The sequence below is a fragment of the Typha angustifolia genome, chromosome 12 (genome assembly GCF_048772165.1).
Source record: "Typha angustifolia cultivar Huaian chromosome 12, ASM4877216v1, whole genome shotgun sequence".
Classification (NCBI taxonomy): Eukaryota; Viridiplantae; Streptophyta; class Magnoliopsida; order Poales; family Typhaceae; genus Typha; species Typha angustifolia.
Window position 1 is genome coordinate 1,290,399 of NC_133250.1, and position 22,021 is coordinate 1,312,419.

Consider the following 22,021-nt stretch of genomic DNA (forward strand, 5'->3'; position numbering starts at 1 on the left):
ATGACTTTGTAAGTTGAAATATAAATGTGTCAGCAGTTTGTATATATATATATATATTTGTATCCAATTAAAATTCAACAACTTAGGACCCAATAATTCCCACAGAAAAGCATCCAATCCACACTTTTCCAGCACCACATAATGCAGAAGCCATTGGGCAAATCCAAATTCGAAATTCCAAAATGGAAAGAAGAGATAAAGTGTGCAGAAAATAAATAAATAAACAAAAGAGAGAGAGAGAGAGAGAGAGAGAGAATGGATTTGATACATGAAGCCAATACCTTGGATCTTGAAGTTGCAACCATCACTAGTTCCAAGATGTGAAGTGTGAGGTATGCATTGGATTGGATATCTTGAGGAATATCCCTTCTTTTGTCTCAATTCTTGACTTTCCTTTGCTTCCCTATGAATTATGCTGCTATGATCTGCTGAGAGAGAGAGAGAGAGAGAGAGAGAGAGAGAGAGAGAGAGAGAGATATGAGATGTTGAGAGATCGGTGTTTTTTTAATTACAAACATGAAAATGTGATTAGATGTGATTTTATTTTTATTATATAATATTTTATAGAAAAAGAAATCGAACTCTTGAAAAGAATCAAAAGCAGAGGAGTATATGATGTTGAAGCACATCATGTGCATGCCATTGCTTTAATTAATGGCAAACTCGAATTCAACATGGAGGCAGATGTTGTGGAATCAGATTCTTCCAGACTGCAATTAGGAAGACGAACAAGTTCCAACATCTTGGAGCATTTTTGCCTCACTCTTTAGCATCCTTCCACAAACAAGGGCCTCTAAAGATAGATGCTCTGCTGTAGAAAACTCTCTAAGATGGCCAAATTATGGCAAGGTTAAGGGATTCTCGGCAGGCAGTCAGGTAAAATCATCGATACTCAGCCGAAAAGAAGGAAAGAGAAAAAAAAAAAAAAATCTGGTTGTCAATTTCAACGGAGTAGGTTACTCCGCTTAAAAGCTTAAGTTGTTAGTCGACAAATCGAATCCTTACATGAGTTGCATGATTATGTTTCTACTCCTTTTATCTAATGTTTTTCTTTTTAAAAGTTTTGAGGTTAATTTGCTATGCAAAACATAGTATCAAAGCTAGATTCGGCCATGGGGTCATCTTATTGGGCTGATCTCATGGGTGGAATCTCACTACATTACATTGTACTGGGCTTGGGCCTGGCCCAGACCAAAAGCCTGTACAAGGCCCAGGTGTTATACTGGGAATGCCAGAATATTTCTCTGAGTTAAACTATGTATTAGCACTTGTTTTAGAACATCTCCAAGGAAGAGTTTTTATAGATGCTCTATATTTAGAGCCCAGAGAGTTTCAAATATAGAGCCAAAAGAGGCCCATGCACTCCAATAAGCTTAATATTTATTATTAAATTAATATAATATATATATATATATTTATTTATTTTATTTTAAATCACTTAATTGGTCATCTTAATGTTATTATTTTTTAATAAAAAAAATATATCATTAGAAAATTCTCGTCGACATCTTTATAATAAAACTAATATTTAAATATTTCAAAAATAATTTTAAATTACTACTTTCTTAATTAAACACATCTAAATTATATTAACGGTACTATTTTTATTAAAAATAATTAATAAAAATAATTATATAATTTAACTAACTAAATTATTTAATAAAAAATACTGATAAAATTTAAATATTTGGATTAAACTTTTATAGGGCAAAATTAAAATTTTAAAAAGTTGAATAGTATTATTGCTGGGCTCTAAATTCTCGGATGGAGGTCTAAATTTTGTGCGTTGGCTCCAAATTTAGAGCACTATTTGCAGCTCTATTGGATGAAAGACTTTTAGTATCGACTTAATATCTAAAGAAGTTGGTCTGTTGTTTTCAATTTACTGTAGTAAAGGGTTATCAAATATAATAATGCTTACAGAGTTACAGTAAATGTATTGCTGCTGACTAGGTGAGCCAGGTCAACCATATCTAAGAGCATCTCCAACTTAGAGTCCCGTGCACTCCAGCTCTATATTTAATATTTAATTATAAACAAAATTAATCAATAGATTATATTATCATTTTCTAATAAAAATAGATGGTTAAAAAACTCTCATAATATTTCAAGAAGTAATTCTAAATTATTATTTTCTTTTCAAATATAAGGAGACTTCTCATTCTTGGTGATGTATTTGTAAATAACCACTTCTATTTGATTATCTTCCTCCCATTTAATTGGAAAAACAACTTAAATTTCAAAGTAATCGTCCTTATTCTACGGCAAATTAAAATGTAATAAAGACGTAAAGAAAGTTGGAATACTAGTTTGGTCAAAAACTCTTAATATAAATAGAATCATAGATAGATCGATAGATGCCCACTCTCTCCAAACTACTACCTCTAAAATTTGTCCTCCTAAATAATAGTGAAAATGACGAATAAGTCCTTACCGGAAAATACCAGCCGCCGTCAGGCTGTCCTCCCCCCGTCGTTACCGTGGAAGATTCGCCTCAACATATGGCTCATTGACGCCATTGCGTCCTTAGCACGGCGCCCTAACGGCACCATCAACCGCCGTCTCTTCTCTTTCTTCGACCCCCAAGCCTCCGCCAATCCTAACCCCGTTGACGGCGTACGCTCCACTGACCTCACCTTTGATCCCTCCCGCGGCCTCTGGCTCCGCCTCTTCACTCCGGCCGGCGAGGGTTCCGGCCGCCGGCCGCCGGTGATCGTCTTCTTCCACGGCGGCGGCTTCGTGTCCCTCTCCCCATCCTCCCGCTCCTACGATTCCCTTTTCCGCCGGATCTGCCGCTCCACCGGCTACGCCGTCGTTGCCCCCAGCTACCGTCTCTTGCCGGAGCACCGCTTCCCCGAACCCTACGACGACGGCCTCGCCGCCCTCCGCTTCCTCGAATCCGCCGACCTCGACCTCGACCTCTCCACCATCTTCATCGCCGGCGACAGCGCCGGCGGCAACATCGCCCACCACGTCGCCCTCCGGTGGCCCTCCTTCGCCGCAGCCAGCGACGCTAAGGCTCGAGTTCGGATCGCCGGGATCATAGCCATCCAGCCGTTCTTCGGAGGGGAGGAGAGGACGGAGTCGGAGATCCGGCTAAGCAGAGCTCCGCTCGTCTCGCTGAAGGTGACAGACTGGACGTGGAAGGCGTTCTTGCCGGAGGGGGCAGATCGGAACCACGAGGCGGCGCACGTGACGGCTGCGGCGGTGGGGAAGGGATTTCCGGCGGCGGCGATGGTAGTGGTGGGAGGATACGATCCGCTCCAGGATTGGCAGCGGAGGTACGCGGAGACGCTGAGGAGAGCAGGGAAGGAGGTTGAGGTTCTGGAGTTTCCCGATACGATTCATTACTTCTACGCATTCGAGGAGTTGGGAGAGTCGCAGAAGCTTCTAGAAGAAATCAAGGGGTTTCTTCATAAATATAGGTTTCCGAAAGGCGTCGATGATGATGACGACGACGATGACGATGAATAAATAGTAAGGGTACAAGTGTAATTCCACACCCCTCCAATTATCACTATTTTTCTAATATACTGCTTGAACTGAAACGTTATTATATATATATATTTATAATTAAAATTGCATTAAAAAAAAAGGCAAGGTAATTCGAAAAATTACGGACTACTGCGTAGCATCTGAGCATAAAATAGATATAAGCTCAGGCATACCTAAGCCATCCCAGAAAATGCTAACCAGTTAGCGGCAAAAGTAGCTTTTTTTGAAACAAGGAAGTAAGGTGTTGAATATCCCTGATAGTATTCTGCAGAAAATGATTGCCATCGCTTTCTTAGCAAGGAGTTGAATTAGCTGTTTGGAGTCGGTCTCGATAATCAAGTTCTGAAAGTTTATTCGTTAAATCATATAGCTGGGATGCTATATACAAATTTCCCTAATTTTAAACTAAATTTGCTAAAATATTCATTAATCTCACACTAACTAGATTTACTAAAATAGTTTTGAAAAAGAAGAAGAAGATAATCCTAAAGAATATCTTTTGACACTAACTACTGTTGTTCTAATTTTAATCTAAATTAAAATCTACTTTTCTTAGTTCCATTTTTCTATTAGGCACTGATATTAATACTTTTTAATGGTAGATTAGTGGTTCTATTCACTCTCAGTCAACTAATTACTAGACCAACATGCTGAAAAAACTATTAACGAAAACGATTAATGAATTGCTCTTCGTGACGACGATTTATTATAAGAGGAGAAGAAATATATCCGATATAAAAATCGCTACATAAGACAATGATTTATAAAATTTATATAGAAAGATGATAGTTTGGTTATCTTTAATGACTTCTTCAAACAAAATTAAAGTGAAAATTTTCAACTGGAAAGATATCATCACAGAGATATTCCAAGCATTGGTTTCTATTGACATTGACATGGTGATCATCAATTTCTTTTGTTATAAAATTAGTGTAATATTTGAAGATGAGATATAATTTGATTCATGTCAATCAATGGGTGAAATAGAATTCTATCCCTATATCTATCAAGAGATCAAATTGTCATTCTTTATAGGAATCAAGAACATTATGTAGTTTTATAGACCAATTAAAGATAGAAGAAAATAATTATCATTTACAACTTTACTATTTTTAAAGAGAAGACTAATTTAACCACAGGAAAAACAAAAAGATAATTAATTAATTGTTAGATTCACTACTTTTCTTAAGGAGGTTCCAAAATAGTCAATAGACTACAACAAAAGCAAGCATGCAAACATATTCCAAGTTCTTTCTTCTCCACTTCTTTCTACCTCTCTTTTTCTCCCTCATTGTATCTATCATGCTTTAATGAGTTGGATGGAGACATGGAGTTGAATTGTATGATTCATGCATCTAAGAAAATTAGATATAAGACTTCATATAAGACTTCAGCACCGGTTGATTTGACATTAAGCTTCAAGCTCGATTAGTTAGTCTTATTTTTTAGTTGAGATTTAAGTATCTTAAATTAGTTTAAAGTAATTTAGTGTTTGATTAGGCCAGCAAAACTTTCTTTACTGTTTATCTAATATATCTTAAAACCTAGGTGAGTTATAAAACCGCTGATTGAGACGATGACTAGGTCGATAATTTATATAATTTTTTTTTAAATTGCTAATTCTTAAATGATAAATTCTTATATAAATCACTAAACTGAAAAACGACTTAACAAATTTTATAGCCATTTAAAAAAATTTATATAAATTGATCTAATTAGTGACTTATTTTTTTAAAAGCCGTTGTCCTAGTCAGCAGTTTTGGTGACATGGCAAAACACACAAGTAATATAAGAGATAAGTATTGAATGCCTGGGCTTATAATATTAGAGATAAGTATTGAATTATTTATTTATCTAAACTTAAACAGAGCCTTTTTAAGGGCAAATTATTGCCCATGAATTTTAGTATAAGCTCTTGTATTGTTAATGAATTGTCAATACCTAAAAAGCCAGTTGTTTAGGCAAATTAACAATTAGTAAGTCTGGCTGAACTATTAATCACATGCTTAAGCTAGTTAAGCATGATTTCGATTGCACAATTTGAGATCAAGCCTTGTAGCATTTGAATAGTCCCCTATATTAATGAAGGTCCTTAATCATAGAGATCATTAGAATTTGGTGATCCTTGGTACAGATCTTTCTAGAAATTGCAAGTTAAAGGTTTTTAATTATTTAAATCTGCCTCTAATATTTTTACATTATGTATTCACTTTAAAATTTAAATACAAAATTAAGTGTGTTTACAAACGGTTGATTCAGACATTGACTTCCAAATATAGCAAAAGATTGAGAACTTATATTTGAAAGTAAGTCAATAATTTTGCTAGAGTGGCAAAATGTGCCTAATTTAAATAAATGTTTAGGGCTAGTTTGGCCAAATACTCAATTAAAGACTAATTAATACTTTCTTCCTCATCTCAGAGGAGGAAGAGAACAACACAATGATGACCAAAATTTTCCTAGCTTTTCACATTTCAACAGAAGTACCATCTTAGGAAGAAGCATATCAGAAAATATCAAAAAGATGTACACATCTCACAAATATAAGATTTTGAACACAAGGATACATACACAAATGGAGAAAATTAAGTGAAAAAAAAACCATCTGAAACATCACACAGGTATAACAAATTTCAAAATTTTGGATCAACTGACATGAGTGTACCTGATTAAAACCATCAACAGGACAGTACATTCTCAAATGAGAGAGAAAAAAAAACCAATAGGAAGACATAAGAGCCATGACATGTGGACAATTGAGTCTTACCAGAAGTGTGGAGGTAAAGAGAATGTAGAGGATGATGACCAAATAGATAGTAACTGCTTCTTCTGTCTTTAAATAAAAACATATATCAATTGCTTCATTTCATAAGTTTGATCCTGTAACGGGCCATCATAACCGCTCTTACATAAACTAAAATCTAATAACAAACTTCAAATGCTACATGCAAGATTGAAGGTACAATCTCAGAGAAAGATGCATCTGAAACTATGTCTATGAAGCTGCAGCAACCCCAAGCAATAGAAGCTTCATGACAATGGTATGATGAGCGGAAGAAGTTGACCCTCTTACTGCTATGAATAGCTCAGAATAAGCTTCATTTGCCACTTATTTCTTGGTTTTATCGAGCACCTCAATGTATTTCTTGGGGATGCCATAATGGTCAACGAGGTGCTTTGCAAGGTCGTCAATTACTCCACCTTGAATAAGAACCTCATGCTGCCCCTTCTTGCCTGAAGATCATTGTTCACAAAAATAAGTCCACAACAAACGAAAAATGTTGCAATGTAAATTGTAACTCGCTCGAGATGGACTTGAAAAGCTATACTTTAAAAAATAATCTGTGAACAGATCTAACTACTCTAATGCCATATCTATTTGTGACTCAGACTTATAGACATAAGTTAGTCTTGTATCTTGAAGGGTTGACAAGGGATAATGCTACTAGCTGAAAACGACCCAGTAAAAGATACATAGAAGCAATTCTAATGGTTGAGATACTCCATTTATGCAAGATCCTTAAGAACCTCCATGTTCAGAAAGAACAACAGTGCAATTCCTTAGAGAACTTGCAGAAAAGCAATAAGTCCAATTGTGCTGCTACACTTTCCATGTTTAACTGTACTGTAAAAACCTCGAGCAACAACCAACTCTTGGATTAATCGAATATTCTTATTGGTAATTTCCAACCACTTAGCATGCCAAGTCTAATTGTGCTGCTATAATTTCCACGTTTAACTACACCGTACGAACTTCGATCAACAACATGATCTTGGATCAATCTTCTTACAGATAACTTCCAATCATTTAGCATGCCAGTTCTATACTCTGGCTTAGTTTAAATGGACGGCATAGCAGTTGAACCTTGTATGTAGAGTGATACTTAATTTTGATCCTGGATGAAATCAGTGCCAAAGCCAGTCTGAAAGGACCAATTTTTACAACAAGAACAATTACACACTAAGTTACACAGTGAAATCATACATATTAGAACGACATCTGAATTACCTTAATGCTTTCTATTCTTCGAAACTCCTTAACTAATAATTAAAAAGGTAAACACCCTGGATTCTGTGCATAGCACGAAAACCTCCGAGAACACCTATGGTTGATCACAGTTACTACCCTGCTCTACAATGGTAATTCAGTAATTTATGGACAACAAAATAAATCTAAAAGATTTATTTATGGTTGGTGATACCTGGAAGTTCTGCAACTGATGTACTGCAAGCAAACTTCTTCTGAAGTTCAGAAGCTAGTGACTCAGCGTCCAGCAAGAAGGATTCCAATCCTGAGACTCTAGTCACCTTCTTGTTTCCTTGCCGTCTCTCTGTCATAATCTGAACGGGTCTAATTGCACCCTTGCGAACAGCAACTTCATTTCCCCTTGCTACACTGTGGTGGATCTGCATCCTGTTCAAGAATGTTGATCCTAAATCCTTCTTATGAATATCAGTTGGGTAAGTTGAACCCTTCTTAATAGTTCCTTTGTAGAGAGCATCACATAGTGTTGCATCTAAAACTACCGTTGCCTTGTTTGTTGACTTGACCAAATTTTCCTTCTCAACATACCTTCATCGATAATAAATGAAGATCAGTGAGAATCTTAAGAATTGACAAACTAAATTAAATGCACATCATATATAAGGAACATTTATAAACAACACCTTGCATTTTGCATTCATTGTTGTTTAAACCCAACCTTTTTTGATCCTTGCCTTATGATTTTATTAGTTAAAAGTTTCCTAAGGGAGGGTCACTATAAACACAGATTCAAAGTAACTGCACTTGCCAAACAAAAGAAATTAAATATTCTCCTTTTGTAATGTTAAGTTAGTGAATGTTAGATTAAAGTTAATTCAAAATGTTCTTTAATAAAAGCAAAAAGAAAAAAGCCAGAGCACGCAGAGATAGAGAGAGAGGTCCTCATGAAATGATAATTATTTCCACCGAAAAAGAATTGCTTTAAAAAAAGTATATAAACATTGCATGTATTATCCAGATATTTCTCGGCTGGTACAGAACTAATGGAAGCAGACCTGAAGACAACATCAGACGCCTCAGATGCACTGTAGTATTTACCAGTGTCAGCTCCAACAGATATGAATATAGGATTCACATGTGTGCTCGGTTTATAAACCTCGGTCATCTCAAATAATAGTTTGACATGGCTACCTTCACCAACAAAAGAATCATGCTTTCGATCCACAGTCTCTTCTACTCGTTTTTCTGGTCTGAAGGACATGTAGTCTGGGTGACCACGGTTTATGCCTATTAGCATGATCTCCTTTTTATACTTATCTTCCTTCGCAGATATCTGTCCAGGCAAAATCAACATTATGCAACTAAAAGAAAAAGTCAAATGTATCAGAAGGTCTTTGTTCCATGGCCCCCCTTTGTGTTAATTGAAAATGTTTGAAGATTTGATACTTTGCATTTGAGAAGGTAAGATCAAGCATTGACTTGTGACTATATGCAATAACAGTACAAAAGAGGAAAAGGAATTTATATCTTGATTAGTATGACCTTCATAAGTCATACAGTGGAAATACAAAGCGATAAACCTTCCAGAGTGTCTCAATAATGATCAATAGCCTCTCTTCCTGCAAAACTTATACTTGTGATGGCTTTTGAATAACAGGTATTCCGATTCATATGTGGCAACTGGCAAGCCTTCCTAGTTTCTTCTCATTCACGTTAATGTCATTAAGATTTATTTGTTTGGTGACATGCAATTTATTTTCCTCTATTTCCATTTATCCACTAGAGAAGAACAAACTATTCTTAGCAAAAGAGAATTGTTTAGACAGATGTGTGTATAAGCAGCCAGCTCTCAACTCAGAAAATAAACACCCAATATGTTCTGAGAAATCCAACTGCAATTCCATTGCCTAGCTTAGACATTAATCAAGCTCCTTCCATTCCATTTTTTTGCACTTAGCTACATTTTTTTTTTCAAAACAAAAAAGGGTTCTACAAATGATTTGCCTCTAAGGAAAACACGAGATAGTGGAATATGCTTATATGCTTGATCAGTAAGCATGCCATATCTATATCTATCTTGTTTCTTTGGTTTGTATGCATAATATCTGCATGTATGTCAATTGCTGATATTAATTTCACTTGTCATGTTGCAATTTTATATATTAAAAGAAAAACTCAAGGACTCACTAAACTGCAAAGCGGATACTAATATTAGATGCCAGAACTCAGAGTGGTTACGAGTTTTCACTTCACCACAGCTGACAAGCAAAAGATCTTATAGGAGGAAGTACGTTATGCCTCTAGGAAGTTTCCTATCATGATAATAAAATTGATTTGTTGCAACCATGCTTACCAAGCCAGAGGAAGATTTAGATTGTAACCACTTGGATAATTTCTTATGTGATGATTTTTTAATGTCTAGAGTGACACCCGACGGCCTGCAAGGAAGGATGTGATTTGACCTGTGAATCACAAACAGATATAATATGCATCACTTATCAGGCAAGGTGTGAGAATAAAGATAAGATAGTATATTTGTACACAGAAAATATTGCATGGCCAACTCATGTCTAATGTTGTTTGCAGTTATAATTGGACTGTTAATAACACATGAACATGAGATACATTAATAGTTTCTAACTACTTCCGACAACAAAATTTTCCAGCCATATACTAAACGACAATCACATAACAAGCTAATGCATTTCCGAAAACACTTATAGACCCTCTCTACAACCTGATTCCAACAGCCCATATTTTATCAAGTCGAAATTCGAAATATCCAAAAAAATGCAAGCCATGCTTTACAGCGCCTCTTATTTAATGAAAACGGTCTGTCATACTGAAATTTTTTACTTAGATTATCTTAACAATCTTTATATTTTATCGTGATGAATATAACATAAAAAACATAGATTCATGTAGAAAATATACAGCATGTATAGATATTATCATCATCATTTGAGGTTTTTACATGATTATATGAGGTAGTAGAGCACAAGGCAAAACCTAGAAATGTTCAGAAAAATAAAATAATAAACTTTGACAACCTGTTGCAAAACTGGCAGCTAAATTCTTCACAAAAAGCAACAAAACAGAAAATAGATAGATGTGCAATGAAACCTATAAGCTAGATGCTAATTTGAGTTATAAACCTCAACCTTTGCAGGTTAAGTTCATGCAATTTAGGACCAACCCTCTAGATAATCCTCTAGATATTAGAAGAACTCAAGAGCCTAGATGTAAGACTGTAGGAGAAAATGATATTTGTAGTTCACTCAAATTTTTAGAATACACACGACAAGAGTATGAAAAAAATTATTCCAGTATGGAACCAAGAAAATATTATCTAGAAAAAATAAATCAAATATCATAGATATTGAGATGTGATCAATGTGATGAATAACTAGAGAAGAGGCGTCATTCAAAGCAAGGACAAGAATTCTGCATCTGAGGTAGATACTTTCTTTTAGATTCTTATTCGTTTATAGAAACATAATATTTATCCTCATAAAGGTCAAAATGGGTTCTATATTAGATGTTTGTGTGGATGTCTACCTTTGCTACATGACTACTAATTAGGCTTACTAGTGTACTTCCAGTTGGGTTAGCCAACTAGGACTTTGAGTTAGCCTACTCGGCATAGGGTGCATTTTCTAGCTCGATTGGGCCTATCTGGGGCTTGGACTATAAAATTGTGTAGGTGTATAATAATTTAATACACTTGAAAAAACAGAAAAAAAAGGAGAGAAAATGATGGAATGTGCTTGATAGGTTTACATGCATGACACTACCACTCTGCGGAACAACAGGACAAGGTTGACACAATAAAATAGCTGTTATCACTTTACACATGGCACAACTAACAGCACTTCTGATGCAGAAATCATAGTTAGCAAAGAGAACCTTTAGCTCAAAAGACATAAAACATTATCAAAGGAAATAATCAAATATGTATCTTCTTCCTGTTTTCGTGCAAAGAAGATTGCTCAGGAACAAAGTATTGACTACAACACTTGCATGAACACTACAATGTCTGGGAGAAGAGAGACACACTCTACAATCAGGATTACCAATTTAGGTGAACTAGAAGTTGAAAAGTGAAAAAAGTTAAATTTGAGTACCATAGCGTGCTCCCAAGCAGGGGGAGGTCTTTATCTTTTACAGTTGTATGCAATGCTTGCAGAAGGCATTTGTCCAAAAGATTATCTACTTCTCCACTGGACAAAATATGTTGTTCCTTTTCATCATTTGGTTCTTTAGCAAGTGTATTGCCTGACACCGTCAGCCCACTCAAATTAGCAGTTAAACTTTCCGATGCTTCAATAATGGCATCTACATCCACTGAAGCATCAACATCTCCTGTATGGCTGTCTGAATTATCCAGGGATTCTCCTTTTCCTACAATATCATCATCATTTATGTCATTGACACCATCTCTAGCATCATCAGGAAGCTGAGAAGCTGAAGATAAAGCAGGATCTTCAAGAACTACATCCTCCAAAAATCCTGCATTTGGAACATAACGACCTTCAACTGAATCCCTGTAAGAATGTATAATGGAATCTATGTTAAGCGAGACTACTATTGCTCAAGATTTAAAAATGCGTCCAGAATTTCACTCACTATACTTGCCATAGTGAATCATGATAATAATGTGTGATACGCAAAGCCTTGCCACGTAAACCAGCTTTTAAAGCTTCCGTACTACTGACAGTTGTGGTTCCTACCTGTAAAAGGTAACTAGATTATTGAAATGACTACGAGCGCTGAGCAAGTATTTAGCAATTAGAATCACTTCGGTATGTATCCGGGAGATCTGTCAAGTGTGGATGACTTACTGCAATAGGTGCTGGATTACCAGGGACTTTTACTGCCCATGGCTGACCAGCTAAGAAAGAAGGCAGCCCTTCTGGAGGTATATAAATACCAGGAAACATCAAATCAGCACCTCCAATAACAAATCGTGAAACTTCACCCCCTTTGAGCAGAAATGCAGGTAACAGTTGAGGAACCTTCCAGAGTGCATAAACTGCAATTTAAAACACACCAGAATGTCAATAGAAATTCTCATCAAACCAAAAATGGATCTAGACTTCTGGTACTATTAACTAAGAAGGATCTACAAAGGTAATCAGAGATAAGATGCAAATGCAGGCTCAAATAGATAAAGGGAACAAACAAAGACCTTTATGATTAGAAACCTCGCACATTTGTCCTGTAACAAGGCACATCAAGATGTGGGGCTTTACTTGGTCTTTTTATTAAAAGAAAGGGAAAATGATCTGATATGGATAAACTTGTAGGACAATAGCATTAGCATGAAGAGATAAGATACAAAGAAATGTAGGTCCTAGGGTTAAAGGGATTTGTCTTATTTCAAGGAGAAAAGGAGAGAAGGGAAAAAAGAAAAAAAGAACTAGTAAATGCTACTTGTAAAGTACATGACATATTAACATCCAGCAAATTTTATAGCTTGTAACAGGGAAAAAAAGACTCAAATAATAAGGTAAATAACAAGTTCCTGTGACAAGAGGATCCTCCCAGTAGCAATTAAAGAAGATGATAACATGGCTAATGAATGACTTTTATTTTTAACATGGGAAAAAAAATTATGTCGAATAAGTAATCAGTTTCTGAAGCAATTGATATTGATAACACAACAATCATGGTGTGTAGGAAGGAAGAAGCACTCATGGTAACCAAATTATATATATTAATATATGCACAGTAGGAAAAGTTGAAATAAAAACTTCATGCTACATAGATACTTGTAGAAATAATTTAAGAAGTCATCATCTATGGACCTTTTCAACAAAGAAGTGTTGGGCAACACCCTACTAAACTAGCCTATGCACTGCATACATCTTGATGATTCTTAAAGGCCAAGCTGGATCTAAACACCCCAAATCAATTTCTCCTACAGTACTACAGCAAATTATCCTCAGCCCATATTTGAAGTCATATCCAACCAGGCTCCGTATGCTTTGAAGGGCCAAAAATGGATTAAACAATATCACATTCCACTATATTGAACTCAACTTCCAGATCTAAGAACATCACTATAATCCAAGCTATATAGAAACGATTCAATTGAATAAGTTTGAATCTTGATGGAAACTTGAAGATGGATCTTTTACTGGTTATTACTGAGGACATGTTCAGTAGTTCAATAGATCATGACACTGGATAGTCTAAGAACATTTTCATCTAAGGGTAGACATGGACCAACCTAAACCAAGGCAGATTCGATAGCTAACAAATTAAGCTTAGGTTCTCTGCTAGTGTTCTCATAAGATGGCAGGTAGATCCATCTCCATGATAGTTCTTAAACAAATCAGATAATCACATATACATCTTTTTCACTATTTCTCCTACTAAATTTGCAGTTTACATACCAACTGTACAAGATTGGGCACCACAAATATCAAAATATTACCGCAGGAAGCAGCATGCTGAAGTTTCTGATTCCAAACGCCGATACAAAAGAATAATTAAAAGTTTTCTGACAGATATCTTTTCCAGGATTTAAGTAATGAAAAGTATGTGACCACAAAAAGGCATGATACTACAACACAACTAATAACAATATCTGTTACAGAAAATGGAGAAAGCCAGAAAAATCAGATGATATGACCTGTAAATTGCATAATAGTGAAAATGATAATAAATTTGTTAAGACATGATACAAAGACCTGTGGGAAATATCTCGCTGCCTCGCCCATCAACATCAAAAAGCATCGGAAGTCCTCCTTCTATGCCATACACATGGACACGATTTGCGTATTTAGTTACTGTTATCTCTGCCTAAAATACATTCATGCCAGAAAGTTAAAAAAGTATTTTGACTAACAGAATAGTATATATAACATCAGCAAGATTTCAATCAAATATTAGAGATGCAATCAGACTAACTACAGAAGTTTTCTAGCAAATGGCAATAACAAAAAGTAGACTCACTGAAATCCTAACAAAAATGGTTAGTCAGACCACAGTCCGAAGGATTTGCTGTACCCAATTGGAATCAGGTGGGATCAGTTGATCTGGTTGATTCAAACCAATCCTCTTTCACTACTTTTCTCTTTTTCTTTCACTAATTCTCTTTCTCTCTCTCTTTCACTATTTCTCTCTTTTTCCCTCTTTTAATATTTCTCTCTCTTTATTTTCCTATCATAGCTATTGCTTCTTCAATGTAGAAATCCAGCTCAAGCAAACTCCACCGACGCAAATCCAATTCTAACGACCTCAGCTATATGATTTATTTTATTTTATTTATTTCTCTCTCTTCTCTCTTTTCTTCACTGTAGTTTTTCTTCTCTCCTTCACTATGAAGGAGTTCTTTTTCTTTTTTTTTCTTTTTGTTTCTTCCACACTCTCTCTCCCCTTCGTTTCCTATATTTTTAAATAATATTTAAAATTGTATGTAATTAAAAATAACCTAATCTAATCCGACCACAGCCGATGAATATCATTTTTTTTGGAAGGCCGATCATGATTTTTCAAATCTTGAGTCAGACAATATGAAGAATAATCAAAGTCTTCAATTGACTAACCTACACATCTTTGGTATGAGAACACATCATAGCAACCTTGATTGCATTAGCAACTGTTTGGATGGCATATTAAGATACTCTCAATTTCATAATAGTAATGACTAATGAACAAACTGAAGATATGGAAATTTGATTTGAGAAACAGAAAGTTACAAACCCTTCTGCAAAATTAGTAACTAGGATAAGAGTAGACTCCTTTTTTTTTTTGGACTAGCTACTATCTTGCGGTCATTAACAATTTAAAAATAAAAATCTCAGGGAAGGGTAATACTATTACAGGTCATCCCCAGTGTGGGAGTTTGCCTACTACTTAAATCTGCATTTACAAGGCACATGGTTGTAAACTTTATGGTTATATCGTAATCTTATTTTCATAACATGGATGCGTGCATGTAAAGTGCCATACCGACATTTGACAAAATCAACACCGTAAGCATGGAAGACTGAGTACCTATCATGTTCAGGCAGCATGCTGAGTCATGTTGTTAATCAATACACTTGAAATGTCCTAGTTGCACCTAGTGGAAAGGCAATAAATAGTTCTAACGCGCATGTTACAGGTTTAAGCTAATCATTTTAACAAAGGAGACAACACCATAAATTTTGTTATTTTAAATTGCATCAACAATGCAAGTACTCAGTAATGCCACTGTTTCCATCTTTAATGTATCATAATATTCAAATTTCAGGCCTCTGAGTACCAAAAGATACTTTCTGGTATTAATGAGCATCTACTTCAATTTATATATTATTTCTGGGATTCATAAGAAAATAATACTGCCAGTAGTTTTGGGGGATATGGGCATTAAAATATAGTTTGTCATAACATGCAAAACAATGAATGCATCTTCTGGATTTTGATGTTAATATGTGGTTCTTTTCCTATTACCTTAGGTGGAAGAATGACATCAATGTCGGTATCAGAAGCTTGTGGGAACCTTTCTTTCGTGGTTCTTCTCAGCTTCTTCTTGTCTGCTCCTGACAAGCGTTGCAGAGCTTTTGTCTCAACTGGCTTTTTGAACATTATGGTTGGCCTCAAACCAGATAATGCTGCATAAAATGAACTAACTTAGCACACCTTTTTTTTTTTGTTACTTGCAAACTCTACTGTAAAAATACCATAAAAATAAAGCCTTTGCCAAACACATTGGAAACCTTAGTGCAAACACAAAGAGAAAAAAGAGGATAAATAAATGAACTGAGCAAACATAAGTCCGTGGAACTATCAAAAGCCTCTTCAGAAAGTGGACACCCTTTTAGTTCCTATATCCTCATCTGGCAAGTGGCAGAATAGAAAAAGATTCAATTTTTTTTCATTGACTCAGTTGATGCCCCATCACCATTCTAAGTTCAGTAGCAAACTTGTATTTCACAAGAATAATCAAGTAAGAAGTAAAGCCACTTCGAATCCTCCTTCTCCACATCTCCGATTCCCTATTCAATTCCTCGAGTTAACAACTTACAGCCAACCATAATAACACAACCGCATTAATAAATTAAACCCACAACCCATCGCAGGTGCAATAAGGTTCTAAAGAAAACTCCTGAATCAAAGAAAAAGAAACATTACCTAACTTCTACGAGACAGCGATTAGAAAAGGGATTTGCTCCCTGAATCGAAGAGTAGAAACAACCCAAGATCAAAGTAATCAGAGAGAAAAAGGAGAGGGTTTTAGGAATACCGCACGGCGACGATCCGGCAGTAGAATAGGAAGATTCTAGAGTGCAGATAGCAGCGGATTCGGAGATTAATATATAGCTCCCAAGGTCGGTTTGTGACTTCGGGGTAGGCCTTCGATATTCGTATTAAGGGCTCTTTTTTAGCCAAATTACAGTTTACCCCACGTTATTCCGCACAAATTACAACTATAAATTTGAAACTAATGTGATTTACTGGCGCCAATATTTTCTATAAGGGTAGTTAAGTCTTTTCACATCTCATTAATTATGTCCATACCCTTAAAAAACTTTTCTTAAATATCATAATTATGATTAATTTCTTTAATAAATCATATATCATAATGGCTGCCGCACTACGAATACCTCACTATCCCTCTCTCCTTCCCTCAGTCGTCGTCGTCGTCGTCACCATGCTCGGATTAGAAGAATCCGAAGCCCTCTCCTCTCTCCTCTCTCCTCTCTCCTCTCTCCGCTCTCTCTCCTCAGCTCTGATTCCCGACCCTTCAATGTCATCTTTCACCATGCTCTGTGAATTCTTTTGGGTTGAATATTGCTGTTTTGTTATGCATATATTTGTCAATGTTAGTGCAATTCATATGCAGGGGAATCAAGTCATTTACTATTTTATTCTTTTTTTTTCTTCTATTACCTTCCATTTTCATTGTTCTTTGCTATATATATCTTATGGACACTATTCATGTATTGAGGTGGCTTTAGATGATGGTTCTGGCAAAATGGAAATGGTGTTTATTCCACTGTTGTTAGCGTGGGCTAGTGCAAACAATAGGAAAGAGATCCTTAATCACAAGCTCATGCTATTGCTTTTTAACATATGTGATGTTCTAAAATGAAGATGTCTCTCTTTTAAGAAAGTATGTGTTAGTCATCATTGCCACATGTTTATTCTTTTTTGCCATACTATCCATCTATATGGATTCACGAATTTAGCATATTAGGCATGCATATTGATGTTAACTTTTGCCGTATTAGCAAATGTCTGTCATCCTTCTTATACTGATTTCAGTTGTACTTGCATCAAGGCTTTATTCTAAGTTAGTCACAGTGATTTATGGAAGAGTTATATCCAAGTGATGCAAGTATATGAGAATGTAGCATATCTATGATAATAATGTCAAGAGAGATGGCCAAATTAGGAGGTCTTGATAAGGAGATAATAAGAATGTGTTATTTGGACCAAAATATATTTTAGCTGAAGATGAAGAATTTCAGTTGAAATTGAATGGTAGGTTGAAACTCAATTCTTTTATTTATTCTTTCATACCATTGTTAGTTCTAAGGGAATTTTTTTTCGTACACTCTTCTTTAATTAGTTTTTATATTTCTAATAGTTGTGAACTTGAAATTTTGAAGATACCTTACATCACTCATGAAGTTTCAAAATATTGTTTGATTTATGTTTTCTTGATTGTTCTTTCTGGTTCCCTTCTAGAGGATTTAGGCAATGAGAGGTTTCAAGAAATGGAAGATCTATTCACTCTATCAATAACCGAGCCGGATCTATTGAGGTATTAAACTCCAGAGATGAATCAAAAAAGAAATTTTTACTGGTTCTACCTCCTCTTTTTTATGAAGAGAATGAATCTTTTAATCGAAGGCCAGAGGTGAAAGTTTGAATTTGCTGAAGCTGTCGAAACTGAAACTCAGTAGCCCAGCAAAATTCACCATCAGTATTGATATTTCAAACTCTGTTACCACGAGAAGTGTGACATGCATTGTATTACATTGTGTAGCTAAGCACACAGTTGAGATGCGGTGATGAATAGGTCTTGAGTTTCAAATGCTTCGCATAAGGAAAGCAAATGTGGTCGTACTCATTAGGAAAATTGTTTGAACTAATCATTACCAAACACACAATTCCATTCATTGTTTGAATGTTATGTGGGTGAAATTGCTAGTTCATCCCTTTTAACCTGTTTGGGCATCAAGCACCTAGTTGGGCAACGAATAGTCTTATTGGATGAATAGGTTAGCTTCAATTTCTAGTATCTTTGAGAAGCCTACTATGTGCAAATTTGAGTGTTTTTTGGAGCAAAGCCTGTAAGGCTCAGGCTCAGGTGTCTGGTAGAAGGAAGCAGATCATCAATGTTGATGATGACTGAGCCTGGTTGCTGCAGGGAGGCCTTTAGCTGGAGTGCTTTTTGTTCAGCAATTGGAACTTGTTCTTAAGTTCTGGGTTTGCTGTTTGTTGGATCTTTAGCTGCCTGTTTCTTGTCAGGATGGGATATTAACTTTCATATTTTGAGATCTATGGTTAGCTTCTTTCTCAAACAAATTTTTTCAGCATTTTTCCTATCCTAGGCTAAAACTTTCTCAACAAATGATAAAAAGATAGTGCACGCTGATGAAAACTGTTAGTATATGTGTGTCGACCTTCTATTCCATTTGGTTGCTTTTTATCTGAATTTTCAATATTTTTCTTTTTCATTTTCAGGTTCTGAAGTGGTCAACCGTAGACTGAATTGAAGGATTTGATGCCACATCACATGTATGTTTGGATTGTTGAATTTAACCAGAAGCTGATAGTTGTTGGGTTACTTTGGCAGTGCACATAGGTCTCCCAGCACTTTGGAAGCAATAAGAGATTTGATTGCAAAAGCCTTTTAAAGATTTGTAAGTTTACTTTGGCTGAGGTTTGTCATCACAGGAACTTCTCAGCTTTTGCAAATATGGAGATAAGTCTAAATTCTATGGAGGTTGTATTCAGAGTTACAACAGCAGTTGACCTACCCACAAAGTTTGTTCATATATATATATATATATATATAAACTGTATAGCATCATGTGAAAATCTGCTAATTTGTTAATTTGTTTCTACCACTGTAACCAAGAGTACTAACGTGTGATACAGTAAAGAGTACAACCATTACTGCAGTTCCTCTTTCCCTATCTAAGCACATGATAAATGAATCTTCAGGCTGTAATTTGTGATTTTCTGGTTTTACCAAGATGACTATATAAAGACCTTAAAATCAAGTTTCTAAGTATCGGTTTCTGGATCAAAATTGGTTTCTTGAAAGAACGATATATATTGGTTGTATTGATTGAATTGGTCATCTATTTCGGATGATATGGATTAAAGATCGGCTGAAACTTCAATCTATTCTTTGCTTAAAATGTACCGTTTAGATAATTTAACTGAACCAACTGATTTAAATAGGATTTCTGTTAAGAGTATACCAGTATCTTTTCTGCATTGTTAGTGTGCTATACAAGATCATTTGATTTGTTTAATACAGTATGCAATCTGATGCTAGAATCTATTACTTTTAAAGTTAAGGTCCTCTGCATTTTGACATTTATACGCTATACATATCGAAATCTCTGAGATGCTAATTCGTTTGAATATTATTTTCCAGGATAAATACATGTTATTCACTAGGGGAACATCATAATATATTTCCCTTCATTATTTTTCTTTCCTTGCTCCCTTAACTACTTCAGTAGCATAGCATCTTCAAGCTTTCCCAGAAGTAGAACACCATCCATGCACTCATACACCTCCATTTGCTCCAACCGGCAAATGCATCTTTGTTTAATCTAATCCTTCTAGTCTTGTCTATTTATCAAGGTACAATAAGCCAGCATGTGTAAAATTTTATAACAATTCCAACCTTCTCTCTGCTTGCTCTGTTTCTTTTTAGTTTTCTCTCTGTTTTCAATTCCAGCTTTATTACCATGTGGGTGGCAGCCATTGTCAGAGTTGTGGAGCATTCCTCATTTCCTTGGCGTGGATTAATTCTTCTCTCCTGCTTCTTTTGTTCCAGGATGGTCGGGTGATGGGTTACAAACTTGCAATGATCAGGAAAAAAGCACAACAAGCATTTACAGAGATCTTTTTAAGAGCATGGGCTTGGTAAGTTTTCTTGGATTCTCTACTGCTCAGGCACTATTGTTTATTTGTACAACTGGTCGGTTGTCTTGAAATCATGTCTAAGATTTAAAAGATATTAGAAAAGAAGATGGAGTGGATTATATATCATAAAGAGATGATAAAAACAAGAGTATAATACAATTAAACTTGAAATGATGTGTTGTTGTTCTGTCAATAGTGAGTTTTGCTCTGTAAACATATATGATATTTTTTTTCAGAAGTGAAACATTTACATCCCCATAATTAGATATCTGATGTAACAGAAATAAAAACATAAAGAGCAGATAACAGTTTGCCCAGTATATTTTGCTCAGATTTCATCAAATTTAAACATCAAATTTAAATCTGTATGTGGTTAATACTTAATACTAAGTTGTAACCATTATATTTTCTATTCAAAGTTAATGGTGCAAATGTTGGAATCAACATGATTCATTTGTGCAACTAAGTTCTTCTAAGTTTTGGCATTTGGCTGTGTGAGTGGATAGTTTTAAGGTGACAAGTTTCAAAAACTGTGGACATTTTGAGATTTTCTTTTGGGGGTTCAAACTTCAGAGTGCATGTTATTATACTTAGCTGGCTTAGAGTGGGAGCCCTAATCTAATAATTAATAAGCATCCCAGAGCTAATAATACTCATATTAAAAACTTTGGCCATTCTCCTTGTCCTGTTATCCAAGGGGACATAAGCATGCCAACCAAAATATAAATTAGACCCTTATGGGCTCCCACATGAAGACATGGAATCATGTCTAAAGTTATGGTCTCTTAGCTATAACATGTTGAGAAATTTTATCCACCACTTTTGTGTGGGTCAATGTACATGATGAGTGATAAAGTTGCCACTCAATATGTTTAATATCTTTGAGTTTAAGCATATGCATGTTGTCTTCAATTTGCCACGTTACAATTTGTCATAGATTTTTTTTTTTATATTGATTTGTTTACTAGTAGATAATGTGGAACTAAAAGCTTGGAGAGTAGAGAAGAAGAAGAAGAAGAAGAAGCTATTGACTAACAATGCTTAGTTTTAGTTATGCTGGATTTGTTTCACTTAATGAAGTACAAATAGGATAGGAAAGCTTATGAAAAAAGAGAAGAAAAGAACATAAATGTAGATAGGGCATTGCTAATGGAATTGGATAATTAAAAGAGCTAATGTTGTATGAGTATTTTTGAGTTCAAATTAATAACATCGTCAATTTAATTAAAACACTATAAAACTCTTACTTTTAAAACAAAATAAAAAGATGGGGCAATTATATTATATAAATAATCTCATATTTGAGACACCTAAAGGTTTAATTGGGCTAAAATTACTCTTTTTGTCTTCTTTTTTTCCTAATCTTATGAGAAAAAGGAAGAAAAAAGGATTGAGCGAGACATTCTCCTCTGTTCTCTCCCAAATTTAAATCTT

General features: G+C 35.3%; 2 protein-coding genes and 1 long non-coding RNA gene across 8 annotated transcripts; 2 read left to right on the plus strand and 1 right to left on the minus strand.

Moving 5' to 3' along the window:
- The first annotated feature begins 2,043 nt into the window (after positions 1-2,043).
- On the plus strand, positions 2,044-3,562 carry LOC140771708 (probable carboxylesterase 18). Its single transcript, XM_073113328.1, has one exon. It carries the CDS (start codon positions 2,416-2,418, stop codon positions 3,472-3,474), a length of 1,059 nt encoding a protein of 352 aa, XP_072969429.1. The 5' UTR covers positions 2,044-2,415; the 3' UTR covers positions 3,475-3,562.
- Positions 3,563-6,147: 2,585 nt separating this feature from the next.
- Positions 6,148-16,795, minus strand: LOC140772416 (uncharacterized). Of its 5 annotated transcripts, XM_073114480.1 has the most exons (11): positions 16,604-16,759; positions 16,233-16,467; positions 15,923-16,083; positions 14,176-14,287; positions 12,322-12,512; positions 12,116-12,210; positions 11,605-12,024; positions 9,834-9,942; positions 8,536-8,813; positions 7,698-8,068; positions 6,149-6,729 (listed from the first exon to the last, which is right to left on the minus strand). In XM_073114480.1, the coding sequence occupies exons 3-11, from the start codon at positions 16,055-16,057 to the stop codon at positions 6,605-6,607; spliced, it is 1,836 nt and encodes a 611-aa protein (XP_072970581.1). In that variant the 5' UTR covers positions 16,058-16,083; positions 16,233-16,467; positions 16,604-16,759; the 3' UTR covers positions 6,149-6,604. The 5 variants fall into 5 exon arrangements, with proteins under 5 accessions (XP_072970583.1, XP_072970582.1, XP_072970581.1 ...); XM_073114479.1 differs by lacking the exon at positions 16,233-16,467 and having other exon boundaries at positions 16,716-16,795; XM_073114478.1 differs by lacking the exon at positions 16,233-16,467 and having other exon boundaries at positions 16,604-16,762.
- Positions 16,796-17,087: 292 nt separating this feature from the next.
- LOC140772278 (uncharacterized) lies at positions 17,088-21,748 on the plus strand. Of its 2 annotated transcripts, XR_012106275.1 has the most exons (4): positions 17,088-18,239; positions 19,166-19,344; positions 20,499-20,587; positions 21,559-21,748. It is a non-coding gene; the product is annotated as an uncharacterized lncRNA (long non-coding RNA). The 2 variants fall into 2 exon arrangements; XR_012106274.1 differs by lacking the exon at positions 21,559-21,748 and having other exon boundaries at positions 20,499-21,540.
- The last annotated feature ends 273 nt before the right edge of the window (positions 21,749-22,021 follow it).

Bases quoted from the DNA above. Each gene is read 5' to 3' on its own strand.
- LOC140771708 (XM_073113328.1), top strand. From the start codon at position 2,416: ATGACGAATAAGTCCTTACCGGAAAATACCAGCCGCCGTCAGGCTGTC.
- LOC140772416 (XM_073114479.1), bottom strand. From the start codon at position 16,057: ATGTTCAAAAAGCCAGTTGAGACAAAAGCTCTGCAACGCTTGTCAGGA. The intron at 9,943-11,604 runs GTACTCAAATTT...TGTGATTCACAG, and splicing joins CTGCTTGGGAGCACGCTATG to GTCAAATCACATCCTTCCTT. The intron at 8,814-9,833 runs GTAAGCATGGTT...TTGCCTGGACAG, and splicing joins CTAAATCTTCCTCTGGCTTG to ATATCTGCGAAGGAAGATAA.